This window comes from Ochotona curzoniae, unplaced genomic scaffold (assembly GCF_017591425.1).
Source record: "Ochotona curzoniae isolate NIBS_2020 unplaced genomic scaffold, NIBS_Ocur_1.0 contig_523, whole genome shotgun sequence".
NCBI classification, from domain to species: Eukaryota; Metazoa; Chordata; class Mammalia; order Lagomorpha; family Ochotonidae; genus Ochotona; species Ochotona curzoniae.
The window spans coordinates 11,040,245-11,057,126 of record NW_024466459.1 but is presented as its reverse complement, the minus strand read 5'-3'; the positions used below and the strand labels follow the sequence as shown (position 1 = coordinate 11,057,126).

Here is a 16,882-nt window from a genome sequence, read left to right as displayed (position 1 = left end):
CGAGGGAGTCAGATGGAGCCAGGTGCCAGCAGCCTGTGAGGAGAGCCACGGGGCAGCCACGAAACAGCCACAGGGCAGCCACGGGACGGGCAGGCTGACCATGGTCTCCTGGGAGTTATGCTCTCTCTCTCTCTCTCTCTCTCTCTCTCTCTCTCTCTCTCTCTCTCTCTCTCCCGAGGCAGCAGCAATAGCTGCAGCCTTACAGCCACGCTCATTTACCCAACCCACGCCCTTCCAGGCCTTTCAGACAAGACGCCTGGCTCTGCTGGGGGTGGGGGCAACTAGGACACCCAATCCCTGCAGCGACAGAGCCTGGATCCAGCCGCTGCAGGAGGGAGGCCTGCAGGGCCTGCCTGAGCAGACAGCCTGCGTCGGGAATTGGAGGCTGCTCTGGCGGGCCTCGGCCCTGCGGAGTCCACTGTGGGCAGCTCGGGGCCCCAGGGTGGGGTGTGGGTGCAGAGGGCTGTTTGGTTTCTCTACCCACTGTGCCGGGAACAAAGCCAAGGTAAGCCAGGGGAGGGCTGACAGTGCCGGCCACTCGGTCAGCCAGACTGCCCAGGGGCCACTCAAGGCTGTCACCAGGGAAGCCAGAGAGCAGTCCAGGAGGACACAGGCTCCATGGCAGCTGTGGGGCTGGAGCTGGCTCCTCCCACACTGCGCAGGGGCCTGGGACTGCAATAAGGGTCTTCCCTGGAAACCTTGTTGCACTGGGGAAGGGACCACTTCTGGGTGGGGTGCTGGGGTGCCTGTGGCATCGGTCTCCTGGGGCAGAGGTCAGGCCTAGCTGGGCATCTGGTGGGTCCTTCCACAGGCCAAGCTGGAGTGGCTGTGCTGCCACCCTCGAGACTCTGTGCCCAGGTCCAGAGCTGACAAAGGGGACTTCCGATGGGCACCAAGGCTGCTGTGGGCGGCTGGAGCCTTGGGCTCTCAGCTTTGCTTCCGGGCCCAGCCTCAGGGCCCAAGGCCAGCATCTGCTCCCGAGCCACGAAGGGCTCCCAGCTCTAAGTCTGTGCATCATGTCAGCCCAGGCTGCCTGTAACTGGCCACCCCTCCTCCCATCCCTCCCGTTTTTGCTGAATGATGCGAGAGGAACTTGGAAATGATGAGCTTTATGTAGCTATTTGAAAGAGATTCGGAGATTCAGAGAGAGAAAGAGCACAGAGAGAGATCTGCTGACTCACCCCCCAAATGCCCATCATGACCAGGGCTGGGCCAGGTTGAATCCAGGAGCCAGGAGCTGCTGGGTCTCCCACACAGATGCAAGGTTCCAAGCACTCTGCAGCTTTCCCAGGCCACGAGCAGGGAGCTGAGGTGGAAGTGGAGCAGCTGGGACGTGAGCTGGTACCCTGGAGATACTGGTGCCACAATACTGGCACCTCTTATGCTTGTACTTTTTTTAAAGCCTTGTTTATTTTTATTACAAAGTCAGATATATATATATAGAGAGAGAGGGGAGGAGAGACAAAGAGGAAGATGTTCTATCCGATGATTCACTCCCTAAGCAGCCACAGGTGGCCAGAGCTGCACCAATCCAAAGTCTGGAGCCAGGAGCTCTTCCGGGTCTCCCACGCGGGTGCAGGGTCCTAAGGCCTTGGGCCATCCTCGACTGCTTTCCCAGGCCACAAACAGGGGGCTGGATGGGAAGCGGGACTGCCGGGATTAGAACCGGTGATCATTTGGGATCCTGGTGTATTCAAGGCAAGGACTTTAGCTGCTAGGCTACCACGCCGGGCCTTGAGCTTTTTTAAAGAAAAACAAAAAAGGGGGGTTCTGGTGCGATAGTGTAGTGGTTAAAGTCCTCGCCTTGCACTCCCCGGGATCCCATGTGGATGCCGGTTCTAGTCCCGGCAGCTCTGCTTCCCATCCAGCTCCCTGCCTGTGGCCTGGGAAAGCAGACAAGGACGGCCCAAGGCCTTAGGACCCTGCACCCGCATGGGAGACCCGGAAGAGCTCCTGGCTCCTGACTTTGGATCGGCTAAGCTCTGGCTATTGTGGTCATTTGGGGAGTGAACCAGTCTCTCCTTCTCTGTAAATTTTCTAATTAAAAAAAATGACTCTAAAAAAAAAAAAAAAAGAACAAGCACAGCGTCTCCCACAGCCCCGTGAGAGAACGTGAAGAGGCGCTCGAAGGGGCTGGCACTTAGCCACTGCCTGCGGCGTCGGCATCCATCCTGGGGCCGCGTTGGGTCCCACCTGCTCTACTTCCCATCCAGCTCCAAGTTAGTGTGTCTAGAGAAGCAGCCAAGGATGGCCCAAACACCCACATGGCAGACCCAGAATAAGCTCCAGGCTCCTGACTGTGGCTGGGCCCAACCCTGGTCATTGTGGCCATTTGAGACCTCAGCCAGTGGCACAAAGATCTTTCCCTCGGGCCTGGCGCAGTAGCCTAGTGGCTAAAGTCCTCGCCTTGAACATGCCGGGATCCCATATGGACATCAGTTCTAATCCCAGCAGCTCCACTTCCCATCCAGCTCCCTGCTTGTGGCCTGGGAAAGCAGTCAAGGACGGCCCAAAGCCTTGGGACCCTGCACCTGCGTGGGAGACCCAGAAGAAGTTCCTGGCTCCTGGCTTTGGATCAGCACAGCACCGTTGTGGCCACTTGGGGAGTGAGTCATCAGATGGAAGATCTTCCTCTCTGTCTCTCCTCCACTCTGTATATCCGACTTTGCAATAAAAACAAATCAATCTTTAAAAAAAAAAAAAAAGGAAGTTTGAAAGAAGTATTTGGGGGCTGGTGCAGTGGCTCCACAGGCTAACCCTCTGCCTGTTAGCACTAACACCCCCGATGGCTCCGGTGTTCCGGCTGCGCCGTTTTCTGTCCAGCTCCCTGCGTGTGGCCTTGGTAAGCAGCAGAGCATGGCCCGTGTCCTTGGGCCCGTGTGGGAGATCTGGAAGACACCCCTGGCTCCTGGCTCAGATCAGCTCAGCTCCGGCTGTGGCAGCCTTCTCCTTCTCTCTGCAAATCTGCCTTTCAAATAAAAACAAGCAAATCTGTACCAAAAAAATAGACATGTGAAAATGCTACGAATGGATTTCAAACTTTTTGCACCAAAATAAAGTTGATCCCGTTTTCCAACACCCCTTTGAAGTCCCCGTGTGGTACCAGACCTGGGCATCTCACCTGGATCGGACACTGCTGCCTGCCTCGCCATCTGTGGCTGAAGCCCACTGGGACTGGCATGTAGCCTGGCATTCTGCACCAGAGTTCCTGAGTTCAATTCCTGGCTTCCCGCCAGTGTGGACCCTGGGCGGCTGGTGGGTCCTTCCCACGTGGCAGACCTGGCTCCTTGCTTGGCCCAGCGCGGCTCTTCTGCTGCAGGTATCTGAGAAGTGTAACTTGATAGGATCTCTCTCCCATGTGTGACTCACTGCTTCTCAAATACAGGAACATTTAAAATAAATCCCTGGGAGGTAGCTTTATGGAACAGCAAGTTAAGCTGCAGCCTGCAGTGCTGGTGTCCCCGGAGTGCAGCTTCTAGTCCGGGCTGCTCCACTTCCCAGCCAGCCCCCTGCTCATGCATCTGGCACAGCAACGAAGGGTGGCCCAGCGCTTAGGGCCCTGCAGCCACACGTGACGTCTGGATGGAGCTCCAGGCTCCTGGCTTTGACCTGGTGCAGCCCTGGCTGGTGCAGCCAAAAGGGGAGTGAACCAACAGATGGAAGATTTCTGCCTCCCCTTCTTAATACTTCCTTTCAAATAGATGAATACCTATTCAAAAATAAATTTGAAACATGCATTGTCAATTCTGCTACTAAGCCTCTTTGCAGCCAGTAATCTCCCTGCCTTGGCTGTGCTGCGGGAGCCAGGCCGGGACTGCCAGCCACCCCCGGGAGTTAAGCCTCTACCTTTGAGGGACACGCATGGTCCTGCGTCACGGCCATCTGCACACGCAGCACACAGGCCACCCTGGCGCCGTGCCCACAAAGATGAGTGCGAACAACATTCACTTTGCAGATGACCACAGCAGCCAGAGCTGGGCCAGGCTCAGCCAGGAGCTAGGCTGGCAGGGCCTCAAGTACCAGGGCCACAGCCTTGGCAGGCATGTACACGGCTGCCTCAGGTACCAGGGCCCTAGCAGGCATGTACACGGCTGCCTCAGGTACCAGGGCCCTAGCAGGCATGTACACGGCTGCCTCAGGTACCAGGGCCTTGGCAGGCATGTACATGGCTGCCTTGGAGCTCTGGGGTTGGCAGGTCTCTTGTCACGCTGCAGAGGGGACCCTCAGCGGCTTCCGTCCTGCCAAAAGCCCAGACCCCCTCGTGTCCTCTCTGGGGGAGGCCCTGCACGTGGCCACTCTCTCCACACTGTGCAGCTGGACCTCGTGTTTCCTGTGAATGTACTCGCCCAGCTCCACCACGACTTTGACACCCACCAGCAGCCTGGGAATGACCTCTCAAGGTGCCCTGGATGAGACGCCAGTGCCGGCTATGCTGTGCGGTCTCTGGCGGAGGTGCTCCTGTGTCTTTGGCCTGTTCACGCTGCGCTGCTCCAGGCCCGCGATGCCCCCTCCCTGGTCCCTGCTGGGAGCCACTCCTGCCGGGCCCAGGGTCACCATGCTCCGTGTGTGATGCGTGTCCCCCTGCTGGACCAGCCCCAGGGACTTCCCGCCCTTCCGGTCTTTGCACGCTTTGTTTCCATCCGCGTCTGTCCGTGGAAGGACAGCGTGGCCAAGGACAGAAGTGGAGAAGCACGGAGCCCCTGGCCGGCTCTTCCCACTGGGCTGGGGCTGGGCGGCTCCAAGGGCCTCTGTGGACCTCTCCGTGCCCGGGGACGTCAGAACCCCGGGGCCCAGGGAGCTCATACACCAGCCTGCCTGGGCCAGGAGGCCTCTGCCGCAGCTGCAGCCAAGCGGGGACCCCCTTCCCAAGGCACTCGCTTCCACCCCGCTGCTCCCTCCTCCGGCTCCCTCGGGTCTCTTGGCTCGCTCGCGGGCTCAGCAGCTTTCTCCCGTCCCCAGACCTGTTGGCAGGCCAGAGGAATAACTCATGTGAGTCAAAAGCAATTTGCAAACATAAATAATTCCCAGCGCCAGGAGGGGAGACAGAGGGAAGCTACTTGCGGGGCTGAGGCCGGGAGGAGCGCGCTGGCCTGACCTCTCTCCCAGGCTGGAGACTCGGGGCCCAGTGGACAGGAAGCCGCCATCAGGGCTGCAGCCGCTGCTCACAGAACGGGGCGGGGGTCCTGCTGGCGCACCCCCTGCACTGCGTGCTTGTGCCAGCCTACCTCCCCCAAGGCACATGGCGGGGGAGGGCTGGCCTTTTGCGCCCCCCACTCCGACTGTGCCTATTCTGGTCAAGAACGGGGGGTGGGGTGGACGACACTCATGCTGTTACCTTAAGGGACCTGGGGGCTAACCCAGCGGCCGAGGCCACCTCCTGACCCCTGACCTTTTTCGCACGCCGGGTGGTGAGGGCTCTGCTCCTCTCCTGGCAGTGTGAGTGAGCACTGAGCCGGTGTCGTTTTGGACGACCAAGAAGAGGCTGAGATGTGGTTTCCCAAAGCCACCTCCTGAGAGGCTGCCGAGAGTGGAGACACAATGAGAAACCAGACACCGTGGAATTAGCCAAGAATTTTTCGGATGAAACAGGAAAGGGAGGAAATCCTGGGAGGTTTACATGATACCTGGCGCAGGTTGAAAGGACGCAGGGCCAGTTGTTGGCAGGATGAGATGCTAGCTGTGGCCAGAGGGCCCTGCGTCCCACGGCTGTGGGTGCACGCTGCCACTCAGGTACAGGCAGGCAGGCACACATGCGTGATCACGGATACCCCATTGGCCAGTGGAGACTACTGGAAAACTCGCGGAGAAGCACATACTGAGCAGAGCCAAGTCGGAGGCGCTCTGACCACGTGTGTGGCTTCGCCCATGCCACACAGCTCGGCGAGGACCCGCTCTGCCATTCTGAGCTGCTGGTGAGCCTGGCACTGCGGGGGGAGGTGCGGCGCGCACACAGGTACCCCTCAGCCAAATGCGGAAATGAAGGTTTCCTGGAATTCCCCGCAGGATTATCCTTAGGATCGGCCCCCCCACTTCTATATCTACGGAATTAGCTGGAGTCTCTGGAAATCTTTCCAGGTGCTTCAGGTGGGAGCGCGGGGGGGGGGTGTGGGCAGCACCCCACCTTTGGTGTGGGAAGTGCAGGTGCCTACCCCTTGCTAGGTCCTCCGTGTGTGGCCCACGAGAAGGGCCTGCTGTGCAGGACCGGCCGGCCGGTGCCAAGGCCTCCTTCCCCTGTGTACACATATGTGTGCCTGGGCAGAGGTGGGAGGGCCGTGCCTGGCTGACATGCGTGCACGCTACAGCCAGCAGCTGGCTCAGGAGTGACGGACAGAGTGGGGGCCGAGAACATGAGCACGTTAGGCTGCCCAGAGCAGGCCCTGGGAAGCCCGGAATCATCCAGAACAACTTCAGGGAGAATGGAGACTGAGCCAGCTTCTGACGGCCGGGCCCTGGAGGATGTCCGCCGGCCACCATGCTCAGGCAGATCCGGGGCAGCTTCCTGGAGGTCTCCAGCTCCCGGAGGTGTCCCGGGGGGAGGTGACGTGGAGCAGTCAGCACCGGCTATCACCAGAAGATGCAATGGCCCGCCACCATGGGGCAGGGGAGGGGTGGGCGCTCAGGGAACCAGCCGTGGGAAAAAGATGCTTGTGTCCAGACAGATGGGCCTCAGGACAACTTCCTGCTCGGCTGCAGCAGGCAGCCGGGGCCAGGGGCTGCTCACGGTGAGAGCACACTGTCCCAGTGTGGTCCTCTGAGGCACACTGGAGGACCCAGGTCCACGGCAGGGCCCGATGCAGCCAGGGCAAGGCGGGCAGAGGGTACTGGCACAGCACACTTGACATCCCCTGGTGGAAGAAGGCCCCGTGAGTGTTTAGGGAGGCTTCCGGAAGTGCCCAGGGCACTGGTCTGCCTTCACTGGCAGGATGGGGTCTACCAAGGGGACTGCCCAGGAGGGTGGGCTCCATGCTGGCCCTGCCCTGTCCCTGCTGTGTGCCCCAGGTTCCAGGCTGGTGGGAGTGGGGGAAGCCACAGCTCAGAAGTCCATGGAGCATCAAAGGCCCAGTTCTCCCAGAGACCCCCCGCCCACCTGAGCTTGGCTCCCAGGTAAGGGCCACACTGCCAGGCACTCTCCCTCCTTGGGGGTGGAGTGGGGCTGGCCACACTGACCCAAGAGAATGTGCAGGCACAAAAGGCAGGTTCCAAGCCAAATGCAAGCATACTGGGACCCACGGGTCCCTCTCTCTCGCCTTCTCATTTGAGACACACACAAAGTCAACTGCAATGGCTGGGCCAGAAGCAGGGGACCCAGGGCGGGTGTCCATGTGACTGACTGGCCCTACTGCCCCAGCTGGTACTCCAACCCACGGGCTCTCATGTGGGGCACAGGGATGGCTTGCTCCCACAATGCACCCTTCCTCCCATCCAAGTACTGGCCAGGTCCGACCCTGCTTAGCTTCCAAGATCAGCCGAGATCGGGCGCCTTCAGGGTGGTGTGGCCGTAGATCAATGCACCCTTTTTAACGAGCAGATACATTGGCGGGTGTGACACGGTGGGACAAGCCACCTCCTGGGACATTGCAGCCCGTGCCTAAGTGGCTGGTTCCTGCCATCACATGGATGGAGCTGCAGGCTCCTGGGTTCCGTCTGGTTCAGCCTCGGCTCTCACAGCCATTTGGGAGAACAAAGCAGTGGATGGTGGAGTTCTCTGCATCTTTGAAACAGTAGCAGTATGTTTCAGATGCTTCACCCACACACTTATGTAGTGTACCTCGGGGATTCTAAGTTAACTGGGGGGTCTGTGGCTTTGGCCCTGGGCACCCTGGGTCATAGCAGACACTGGATGACTGAGATTGGCTATTCGGACAAGCGGTGGTGGGTGGTGGTGGCTTGCCTTCTGGGGGACGGACCCCCCAGTCTGGGTGAGCTCCATTCCCCCCGCCCCAGGAGCAGAGTTCACCAGCAGCAGCCTGGCTTTGCTGGTATGCAGCATGAAGAGCTGGGCATGAAGAACCAGCTCCCGTCGCAGGTGAAGGGCCAAAGGGTGTGGTTCCAGCAGGCCACCCTGCAGAGCTGGCCTGTCCCCATCCACAGCCCCGTATCCCCACAGGGTCCCTCACTCCCAGCCTTGGTTCCTTCAAAGGCCCGTGTGAGCCAGGCCCAGGGAGGAGCCACAGGGGCCTGACTCCTTGCAAGGCCAGCCATGGAACCCTGGACCCCAGACAAGCTGTGTGCCCAGGAGATTCCCCCGGGGGCTCCAGTGTCGCAGAGGCCCACTCAAGGAGCCCCTGGCACGCCCTTAGCCCTCAGGGGACACCATGCTGGGCATCCAGCACCCCGGGGCCTCTGCTTGGCTGTCTTCCCTCTGTGTCCAGGACTGACCCTCCTGCCAGCCAGTGTCCAAAGGCCCTGCCTCCAGGCCTGCCCCACCTGCACAGGGCCACCCTCTGCAGGCTTGGCAGTGGAACCATCTCCCTGATCGGGGGCATGCCACACGCCAGCCCAGGCCTGAAGAAGGGGCTCCCTTCCCACCCCCAGGGGCATGGGAGTCCCGTGTCCACCTGGCAGGGCGCTGTGTGCCAGGCGATGAAGGACAGGCCTGGTTCTAGGGCCCAGCAGGAGGCCGCGCAGCAGCGGCAAGTACACCCTAGTAGGGCTGGGCGGGCCGTTCAGACACCAAGGGGGCGGGGCGTGTTGCACTCAGGAAGGGGGCTGGGGTGATGGGGGGGGGACGCAAGGCTAGATACTCTCAATCCTTGTTGTTTTCTTTTTTCTTTTCTTTTTTTTTTTTTTTTTTAAGAACTTCCTTGCCCGCCTCCCCTCTCTGGCCGCGCTCCCCTCCCCCACCGGCAGCACCCGTGGCCTGCAGCCAACACTGTCCACTCCGAGCGCCCTCCGGCGCCGCCCTCCCGGGCTCCGGCTCTTCCCGGGCGCCCCGGTCACCTCTCCACTACCCCGAACCGCCGAGACCTCTTCCGCCCAGGCCCCCGCCCACCAGCCCCTGCGTGGGCCCTAGGTCCGGGGAAGCGGGTGGGTGTGTGTGTGCGCGCGCGCGCGTGTGCCGCACCGCAGACCCCCGGGCCACCCACCCCGGCCGTTGTGTCCACAGAAAGCTGGCCCCGCCACCCCGTCGCAACCCAGGCCGAACCCCGGAGCTGGGGCCCCCCTCCCCGAACCCTTAACCCCTTCCTCGCCCGCAACTCCCAGAGCCACGACCTTGCAACCCTAAGAGGCAGACGCGGCATGCCAGCCCGCCGACCCCTAAGGACGCGAGGGTGCAGGGCTTTGCTCGCCAGCCAGCACCTCCTCCCGGCTCATCTCGCAGGAAGCTCCCACCACCTGCCCCCGCCGCCCTCCCCAGCCGGGCCGCGCTCCCAGCGCCTCGGGTCGCTCGGGGCCTCCGGCCTGGTGGTTTCCGGGGAGAGCGCCTGGCACAGAGAGCCTCGGTGGCTTCCTCCGCGGGGCGGGCGGCCGGGGATGCCAGCGAGGGACGCCCGTGCGAGAGCCGAGGGGGTGGGTGGAGGTCCCCTGCCCGCGGAACCTGCCCTACCAGGCGGGGATTACGAGCTGGGAACTTCCTCACCCGGCCAGGGCCTGCGCCTGGGGGTGTGGCGCGCCGGGGGCGGGGTGATGGGGGCGCAGGACGAAGGTCAAGGCCGCTGCCCCGCCCAGCTCCGCGCGGCTCACCGCGCGCCCCCTGCTCCCCCGGGCTGGTCGGACTTCTGGCCAAAGCCGTGGGCACCGCGCACCGGCCACTCAGCCCTGGGACCTGCAGGAATGTCCCGGTTCAGCTCAGAGCCGACCCCCGGAATGGGGTCGCCCTCCCGTGTACGCCCCGGCTACCAGCAGATTTCGTCCCGGCGTGGATACGGGAGTGACTTGGGGGAGAGAGAAGAGGGCCTGGCAGCCTCCCCAACCCCAACGTCCATCTCCAAGGGCGAAAATGCACCTTCAACATCTCCATTTAATATTTACATTCAAGCAGGTAATAAGTGGAAGCTTATAGTTTTAGACATTTTTTTCTAGTAGCAGCTGTTTCTACAGAGCTCCTTTAACCTCTTAACAAAAGTTTTTTTTTTTTAAATCTTTTTGCACATAGAAACACCACATGGATGTGTACGGTATCAAAAAATATATACCAAGGTTACCGGTAGTGCATTTCCTGCACCGGGCGAAGGGTTGGAATCTACCGAAATACTGAACGGAGGGCGAGAAAGGCCGAACAGAAAATAGTCTGATATAGAATATAACGTGATCTAGAGGAGACTCCATAAATCTAGGCTTTTATATTTCCATATATAAATACCTACAAATAAATATATATATATATTTATATTTCTCGGCCCTAAGGAGGGAGGGGGTCGGGCTTTCTGAGCTCAAACAAAACGTTTCCATAATAACACCACGTACAAACGGGCAGGGGTCAGCACTGGACACGTTAGCACGGTTAAAATATAATACTAGACCTCTGCGCCCGGCCCGCGCGCCCAGTCCGCGGCCGAGTCCCGCAGGCACCGAGTGGAAGGCGAAGGAGGCGGAGCGGGGCCCGGCGACGCCCCAGCGCGGGAGGCGGGCCGGGGTCGGGGCGGTCGGAGCCGGCAAGCCGCCCCTGCCCGGGGCGCGGCGCCTCCTTCCCGGCTACACCGTCACGTACTCCTTAAAGGTGACGGTGAGGCAGTTCGCGGTGACGTCGGTGATAATTATATTCCCAAAAAAGGGTTTGAACTCGCTCAGCGCCTCCGCGGGCTCGTCCAGGGCGCCGGCCGGAGGCCTCTGGGCCGCGGGGGCCGGCGCGGGCGCCGGCGCTTCGGGCTTTACCAGCAAGGGGTTGGGGGGCTCCCCGGCTTCGCCGCGCGTCTTGACGCAGCGCAAGTCAATGGGCTCATCCAGGTCCGAGTCCAGCAGGATGACCTCGGGCTGCGGGAGGGCGGCGGCGGCGGAGACGGCGGGCGGCGCGTCCGGGCGCTCGGCGCCGGGGCTGCCCCCGAGGCACGTGGGGGTGCTGATGCTGCGCGCCGTGAGCCGCTTCTTGCCAGGCTCGCGCTCGCCGTGGGTCTCGGAGAGGCAGCGCTTGCGCGCGTGCGCCAGGTTGAGGCCCACGGCGTGGTGGTGGTGGTGGTGGTGGTGGTGATGGTGATGGTGGTGCGGGTGGTGTGGCGCCGGGTGCGCCCCGCGCGCCGGGTCCCAGGCCAGCAGGTCGGGCTTGGTGGTGAGCTGCAGGGGCTGCTCCCCGAAGGCCTCCTTGCCGGGGGACAGCTTGCGGGGGCCGGCGGCGTCCTGGGCCTGCGGGTTGCCGGGCTCGGGCGCGGCCACCGCCGCAGCGGCCGCCTCCTCGTCGCCGGCCCGCCTCTTGCAGGGCGCCTCCGCCTTCTTGTCCTCGGGGACGGCGGCCTTTTTGAAGGTCCTGTCGGCGGCGGGCGGGTGGCGGTCCTCGGCGGCCACGGCGGCGGCGGCGCGCTTCTTGTGGCCCGGGGAGCGCGCGCCGGCCTCGGCCGCCTCGCCCGACTTGATCTTGGCCGCCTGCATGCCGTTCTCCATGTACTTGCTCATGACGATCACGATGCGCCCGTTCTTGTTCTTGTTCTTGACGATCTTCATCTTGCCCCCGATGCCGTTGCCCGCGACCCCGTCCTTGGGGGCCGGCGCCAGCCCGTTGGGGGGCCCCTTCTCCGCGCCTTTGCCCGCGGCGCCGCCGGCCAGGGGCTTCACGGCCCCCAGGTAGCCCTTGGCACCCGCGCCGTGCGCCCACTTGTCCTGCGCGTGGCTCTTGGCGCCCAGGTCCGGGCAGGCGGGGCTGGGCGCCTCCTTGTGGCCGCCCTGGTACTGCAGGTCGTACATTTTGGGGTCCGGCTGGTAGGGGTGGTGCTTCTTGCTGTTGAGCTGGTAGTAGTACTTGCTGCCCTTGCCCGGCGGCGGCGGCTTGCCCGCCCGCTCCTTGCTATGCGGCTGGTACGGGTGGTGCTTTTTGCTGTTGAGCTCGTACTGGTGCCCCTGGCCCTTGCCCTGCGCGCCCAGCTCCAGCTTGGCGCGGTTGTCCGCGGAGGAGTCCTGCAGGCCGGTCAGCACGTTGGAGCGGCGGGCGAAGGTGGGGACCTGGAGGGGGCGGCGTTGGGCATGAGAGGGGGCGGGAGGCCGGCCCGCAGCATGCAGGCAAGGGCTGGGGGAGCCGACCCCCCATCTCCCCCATCTTGGAGAGGTTCTGGTGGACGAGTGCTGGGGACCCCCTCCCCACCCTGGGTGCCCCCAGGGCTCACCTGTACCACCAACGGCTTGGGCTTCGGGCCTCTCTTCCGGTAGCCCATGAGCTGCTCCTGCCGTTCCCTGGGGGAGGGCGCACACGGGCCCTGGCGTCAGTCTCCGGGCACCTGCCCTCTTCACCCCCACCCCTTGGCCCACCCCAGCGCCAATTCGCATCAGCCCGGGGGGTGGGGGGTTCCAGTCGCGGACATGGACTCCCTTCTACCCCAGGTGACCGGAGGTTGGCGCTTGGGGACCGGGTGGTCGGACCTGGACCGGTGCTGCGGGCCGAGGAGGTGCAAGCGGCCTGGTCCCTCCCCTCAGAAACCGGGGATGCTAACGACCTCATTAAGATTCTGATAACGAGTGCGGCCGGCAGCGGGCAGGGCGCGCGGATCCTACAGGCCGGGCACTGAGCAGGGGGAGGGGCTGTGCCCTTGTTTACACAGCGGCAAATGAGCCAATTAGGGGCTGGGGGCTGGGGCCGGGCTCCCAGGCACCTGGTGAACCGGCTCGGGCCCGGCCCCAGCGAGCAGGTGGGCGGGGCGGGGGCGGCACGGAGAAGCTCCGGATCCGCCCAGGTTCCCCAATTATTCATCAAGTGTGTGCGTGAGGGCGCAGACCCCCGCAGCCGCCAGCCGGGGAGCGGCCGGCATCACGCGAGGCGAGCGACCCCCAGGCCCTGCGCAACCCTCCACCTCTCCGGAGCTCGCCAAAGCTGCAGCCCGCTCACCAGTCCAGACTGGCCTCCCTCCTCCCCCAGACGCCACTCCCAGGGCTCCCCGCCGCCCCGGGGCCAGCTCAGGGGAGCCCCACCAGGCCCCGAGGCTGGGCCGCGGCCTGACTGCGAAGTTGCGTGGCATTGCAACAGCCTGCGTTTTTAATTCTCCAGGGACCCATTATGCAACATGGCATCAGCCTTCGACATGGTTGCACGGTGGGGACCTCCCAGGTGGAGTCGCAGCGGGCTCCCCGCCCGGCGCCCCGCTGCGTCGCGGGAGAGCCACTTCCCCGCCGCCGGCCCCGAGGACTCCAGAGTTTACAGTCTGAGCGCCAAACGCGCCACAGGAAATAACGCAAAATAGAGGGGGGCGGGGAGGGATGCAAGGCCGCGGGTGGCCGAGCGCCCAGGGCGCGCCCTTCCCCCTTCCAGCAGCGCAGCCACGGGCGGCCGATCCAGCTGCAGCAGCTGCGGCGTGACAAGGATTCGTGCGCACCTCGTCCCTCGGAGGAGGCCACCCCTCCACCCCGGGGCCCCCGCACTCTGTCCCCTCCCCCGAGATGGCCCAGATGGGAGGGGCAGGAGGGGTGCCGGACTCCCTGGGCTGCGCGTGAGGTGGGCGCTGCAGGCCTTGCCAACTTCTCTCCAGCCCATAACAGGTTAAGTTCAGTTCTGTGACGTCCCGCCGGTTTCACAATGCCAGCTCCCTCCGAGCTGCCCCGCGAGGTACCGGTGCCAAGCCGGTGGCTCCGGAAAGCAACACCTAGGCCGGGGGTGGGGCTCCACGGCCGCGCAGCAGGGGGTGGGGGCGGGCGGCGAGAGCTAGGCGCAGCCCCCGAACTCTCCCCGGCAGCTGCAGGGCCACCCACACGCGTCTTTCCCGCAGCTCCCCCAAAACACCCGCCTGGCCTTCCCGGGCCGCGCCCCGCCCCCACCGCCAAGGACGCGGGAGGAGCAGCCGAGGCCGCAGCCTGCTGGCGCGCGCGGGGCCCGGGGCTGGGGGTGCGCGCCCGCCGCCCGCCGCCCGCTCCGGTCCCCAGGGCCGCTGCGGCGGCGCCCACTGCGGAGGGACGCTCACCTGTTTTGGAAGGCGATCAGCAGCCGCGGGTCCAAGATGTTCTCCTCGGGTTCCCACGTGTTATATCTTGCAAGGGAAAAGAGAGGACACGGCGTGAACCCCCCCGCGCGCCAGCTCGGCGGCCTCCGGGAGGGCCGCGGCCAGGCCCTGCTCTGCCTGCTGGAACCGAAAGCGATCTGGCTGTGGATGTGCAGGGTGGACGATCCAACAAGCCTGCAGGCCGGACACAGCCCCGATGCACCCCCTCCCCAAGCCAAAATAAACAAGCAAGGGCAGGAAGATGGGGGGGCGGGTGACGGAAAAATGAAACTAGCAGTTCATTTTGCAGTTGTCAAGAATTTTAAGCCTGTTACTACGACATGTTCCCAAGCCTTGCTGCTCGCCAGCAGATCTGCGGGCAAAGTCGCAGTTCCCCTGCTGCTCCGTCAGCCCCTGCTCCGAGGGGGCTCCCCCTCTCTCCATCTGACCCCTAATCCGATCACGGACGGCCCGCCCCCCTCGCACCCCGCTGTCACGGCCACGCAGACACCCCCCCAAATACTCAGCTACACAAAAATGTGCCTCTTCCCCTGTAGGCGCGCGCACGCGCGCGCGTGTGTGTCTGTGCGTGTGCCTGCGTGTCTCCATCCGGTGCCTTCGCATTTCAAATTAAAAAAAAATCTCCACCAAAAGCGCCGCAGTGACAGTCCCCAACGCGTTCTGCCTTTCCCCTCCTGTCCCTGCAGCACCAGCAGGGAGGAGACACACAATTGCATTTTCGTCGCTTTTTAATTTTTTTTTTTTTTTTTGGTTTTGCAATATGGAGCCGTTCGGTGGAGGGAAAGGGAAAGGAGCCATTTTCTGCCGCACAGCAGTCCGTGCCTGCGCCCTCCCTCCCTCCGCCGGCCTCCCCGGCTCGCCCCGCGGCTCTGCGCTCCTCCGGCCCCTTTTAGCGCATAAATTAGTGATGGCATTTCCCGAAGAGCGGAGCACAACCCAGGGCGCCGGGCTCGGCTCGGCGGCGCGGCTCCCCAGTGCCTGCCACCGGCTTCCCCACCCCCTCCTCCCTCCACCCCACCTCCACCCCGCCTCCCGCGCGCTCCCCCCGCCCCCCGGCGCTGCGGGTCCCGCACCCCCGCCCCCCACCCCCGCAGCCACTTACTTGGGGGACCAGCCTCTCCATTTCACCAGATACTCCACTCTGCCCTGCGGGGAGAGACCGCACTCCGTCAGCTTCCGCGGGATCCCCGGCCCGCAGCCTCCCCACCCCCTCCGCGCCGCCAGCGCCGGCCGCCGGGCCCCGCTCCCGCTCCCGCGCCGCCCCCGCGCCGCCCCACCTTGCGGATCCGCTTCTTCTCGATGCTCTCCACCGCGAAGACGTGCTCGCCAACAGCTGGCAGCTCCATGGCCGAGCCGGAGCGCGCCGGGGCGCGGGCGGCTGGCGCGGCTGCACACGCTGCTGGCTCCCGCCGGCGCCCGGCTGCCGCCCCGGCCCAGGCGCGGCCCGCGCCGCCGCCGATCGCCCTGCACGGCCCGGCCGGCCCGCCGCTGCCCGCCGCTGCCCGCGCCCGCGCCGGCTCCCAGCTCGCGCTCGCTCAGACAACTGAGCCCGGGCCGCGGCTGCACAAGAACTCATGCAAATCCCGGACGTCGGCGGGCGGGGCCTGGCCGGGCCCGGCGCGGCGTCAGGGGGCGGGCCGCGCCGCCGATTGGCGCAGCCGGGCCTACCGGAGGCCGCGGGCGGCGGGGAGGCAGCCAGGGCTGGGGGCGGAGGGGGAGGGTCGGGAGGTGCAGGGGGAGGGATCTGCGAGCCTGGGAGACGCGAGCCGGAGCGGGCACCGGGCGCCGGGCGCAGGGCCGGAGAGGTGCGCCGGCCCGGGCCTGGCGGGGCCTGGGGCGCGCGGCCCGGTGGCCACCTCGGCGGCGACCCCGCGCCCCGGGCCGTCGCCCCTCGCCCCTCTGCCACACACACCCCGGCCCGGCTCACGTGCCGGGGACCCCTGCCGGGGGCCACGCGGTCTTTCTGTATACTCTACGGCTGAGCCCGAGTTGTGTCACGCGTGGATCGGACAGCACCGGCAGAGGGCGGGATTGGGGCGGGGGGCCGCTCGAGCCCCCACCCGACGAGCCCGCCGCTGGGCCCCCCCAAAAACGTGGGCGTTTAGGACGGCGGAGAAGGCGGAGGACTGGGTGCGACCAGAGCTCGAGGGAGGCCGGGGACCCTTCTGTCCCCGGGGCCCCGCGCCCCAGAGCCTCTCCGGGACGGGCTCCGAGCGGGCCCCACCCGCGTCCTAGACGGCTCTGCTTTTGCGCTGGCCGGCCGGCAGACGCAGGTCTGGTTTTACAGGCGCCCCAGGGCCAAGTAGGGCGGAAGACCGAGAGAGGACACGGTGCGCAGGCCGCCCGAGGGGGCTTGGTGGGAGTCCCGGAAGGGCTCTCCAGCGAGGGAGCGGACAGGGCCGAGAGACGAGGGCCGGAGCTGGGCAGGCCCGCGCCTTCTCCAGGCGTCGGTGCTCTCTGGTCCGAGCCGAGACCCTCGGGCCGCGCGGTGTGAAGTTTAGCACCTCCGGCGGCCAGACGGCGCGTTCCAGCGTGCGGCTCCAGTGTCCGGCTGGGGGAGCTGCTGCGCCCCACGCGGCCTCCGAAGGCCGCGAGCTCGTCGGGTCGGGGCCGAGCGAGGGGCCCTGGCCCGGGCACGGCGGCCTGCACGGCGGGCCAGGGGCGCGCGGCCCGGCCCCCAGCTCCGGGCCCTTGAGGGACAGAGAGCCGGAAGCTTGCGCAATGCCTTGGCTGAGCGTCCACAGAGGAGAAAAAGCCCAAGCCGAGCGGGAGTGGGGCTCGCGAGGGCGGCCAGAGAGCCCCCCGGGGCC

At 64.8% G+C, this 16,882-nt stretch overlaps 1 protein-coding gene across 1 annotated transcript; it reads right to left on the bottom strand.

The window, feature by feature from the left end:
• Nucleotides 1–9,851: 9,851 nt before the first annotated feature.
• Nucleotides 9,852–15,473, bottom strand: CBX4 (chromobox 4). Its single transcript, XM_040989814.1, has 5 exons — nucleotides 15,350–15,473; nucleotides 15,175–15,218; nucleotides 14,034–14,099; nucleotides 12,252–12,318; nucleotides 9,852–12,090 (listed from the first exon to the last, which is right to left on the bottom strand). The coding sequence occupies exons 1-5, from the start codon at nucleotides 15,416–15,418 to the stop codon at nucleotides 10,636–10,638; spliced, it is 1,701 nt and encodes a 566-aa protein (XP_040845748.1). The 5' UTR covers nucleotides 15,419–15,473; the 3' UTR covers nucleotides 9,852–10,635.
• Nucleotides 15,474–16,882: the final 1,409 nt, after the last annotated feature.

Bases quoted from the DNA above. Each gene is read 5' to 3' on its own strand.
- CBX4 (XM_040989814.1), bottom strand. From the start codon at position 15,418: ATGGAGCTGCCAGCTGTTGGCGAGCACGTCTTCGCGGTGGAGAGCATC. The intron at 15,219-15,349 runs GTGGGGCGGCGC...CTCTCCCCGCAG, and splicing joins AGAAGAAGCGGATCCGCAAG to GGCAGAGTGGAGTATCTGGT. The intron at 14,100-15,174 runs GTAAGTGGCTGC...TTCCCTTGCAAG, and splicing joins TGGAGAGGCTGGTCCCCCAA to ATATAACACGTGGGAACCCG.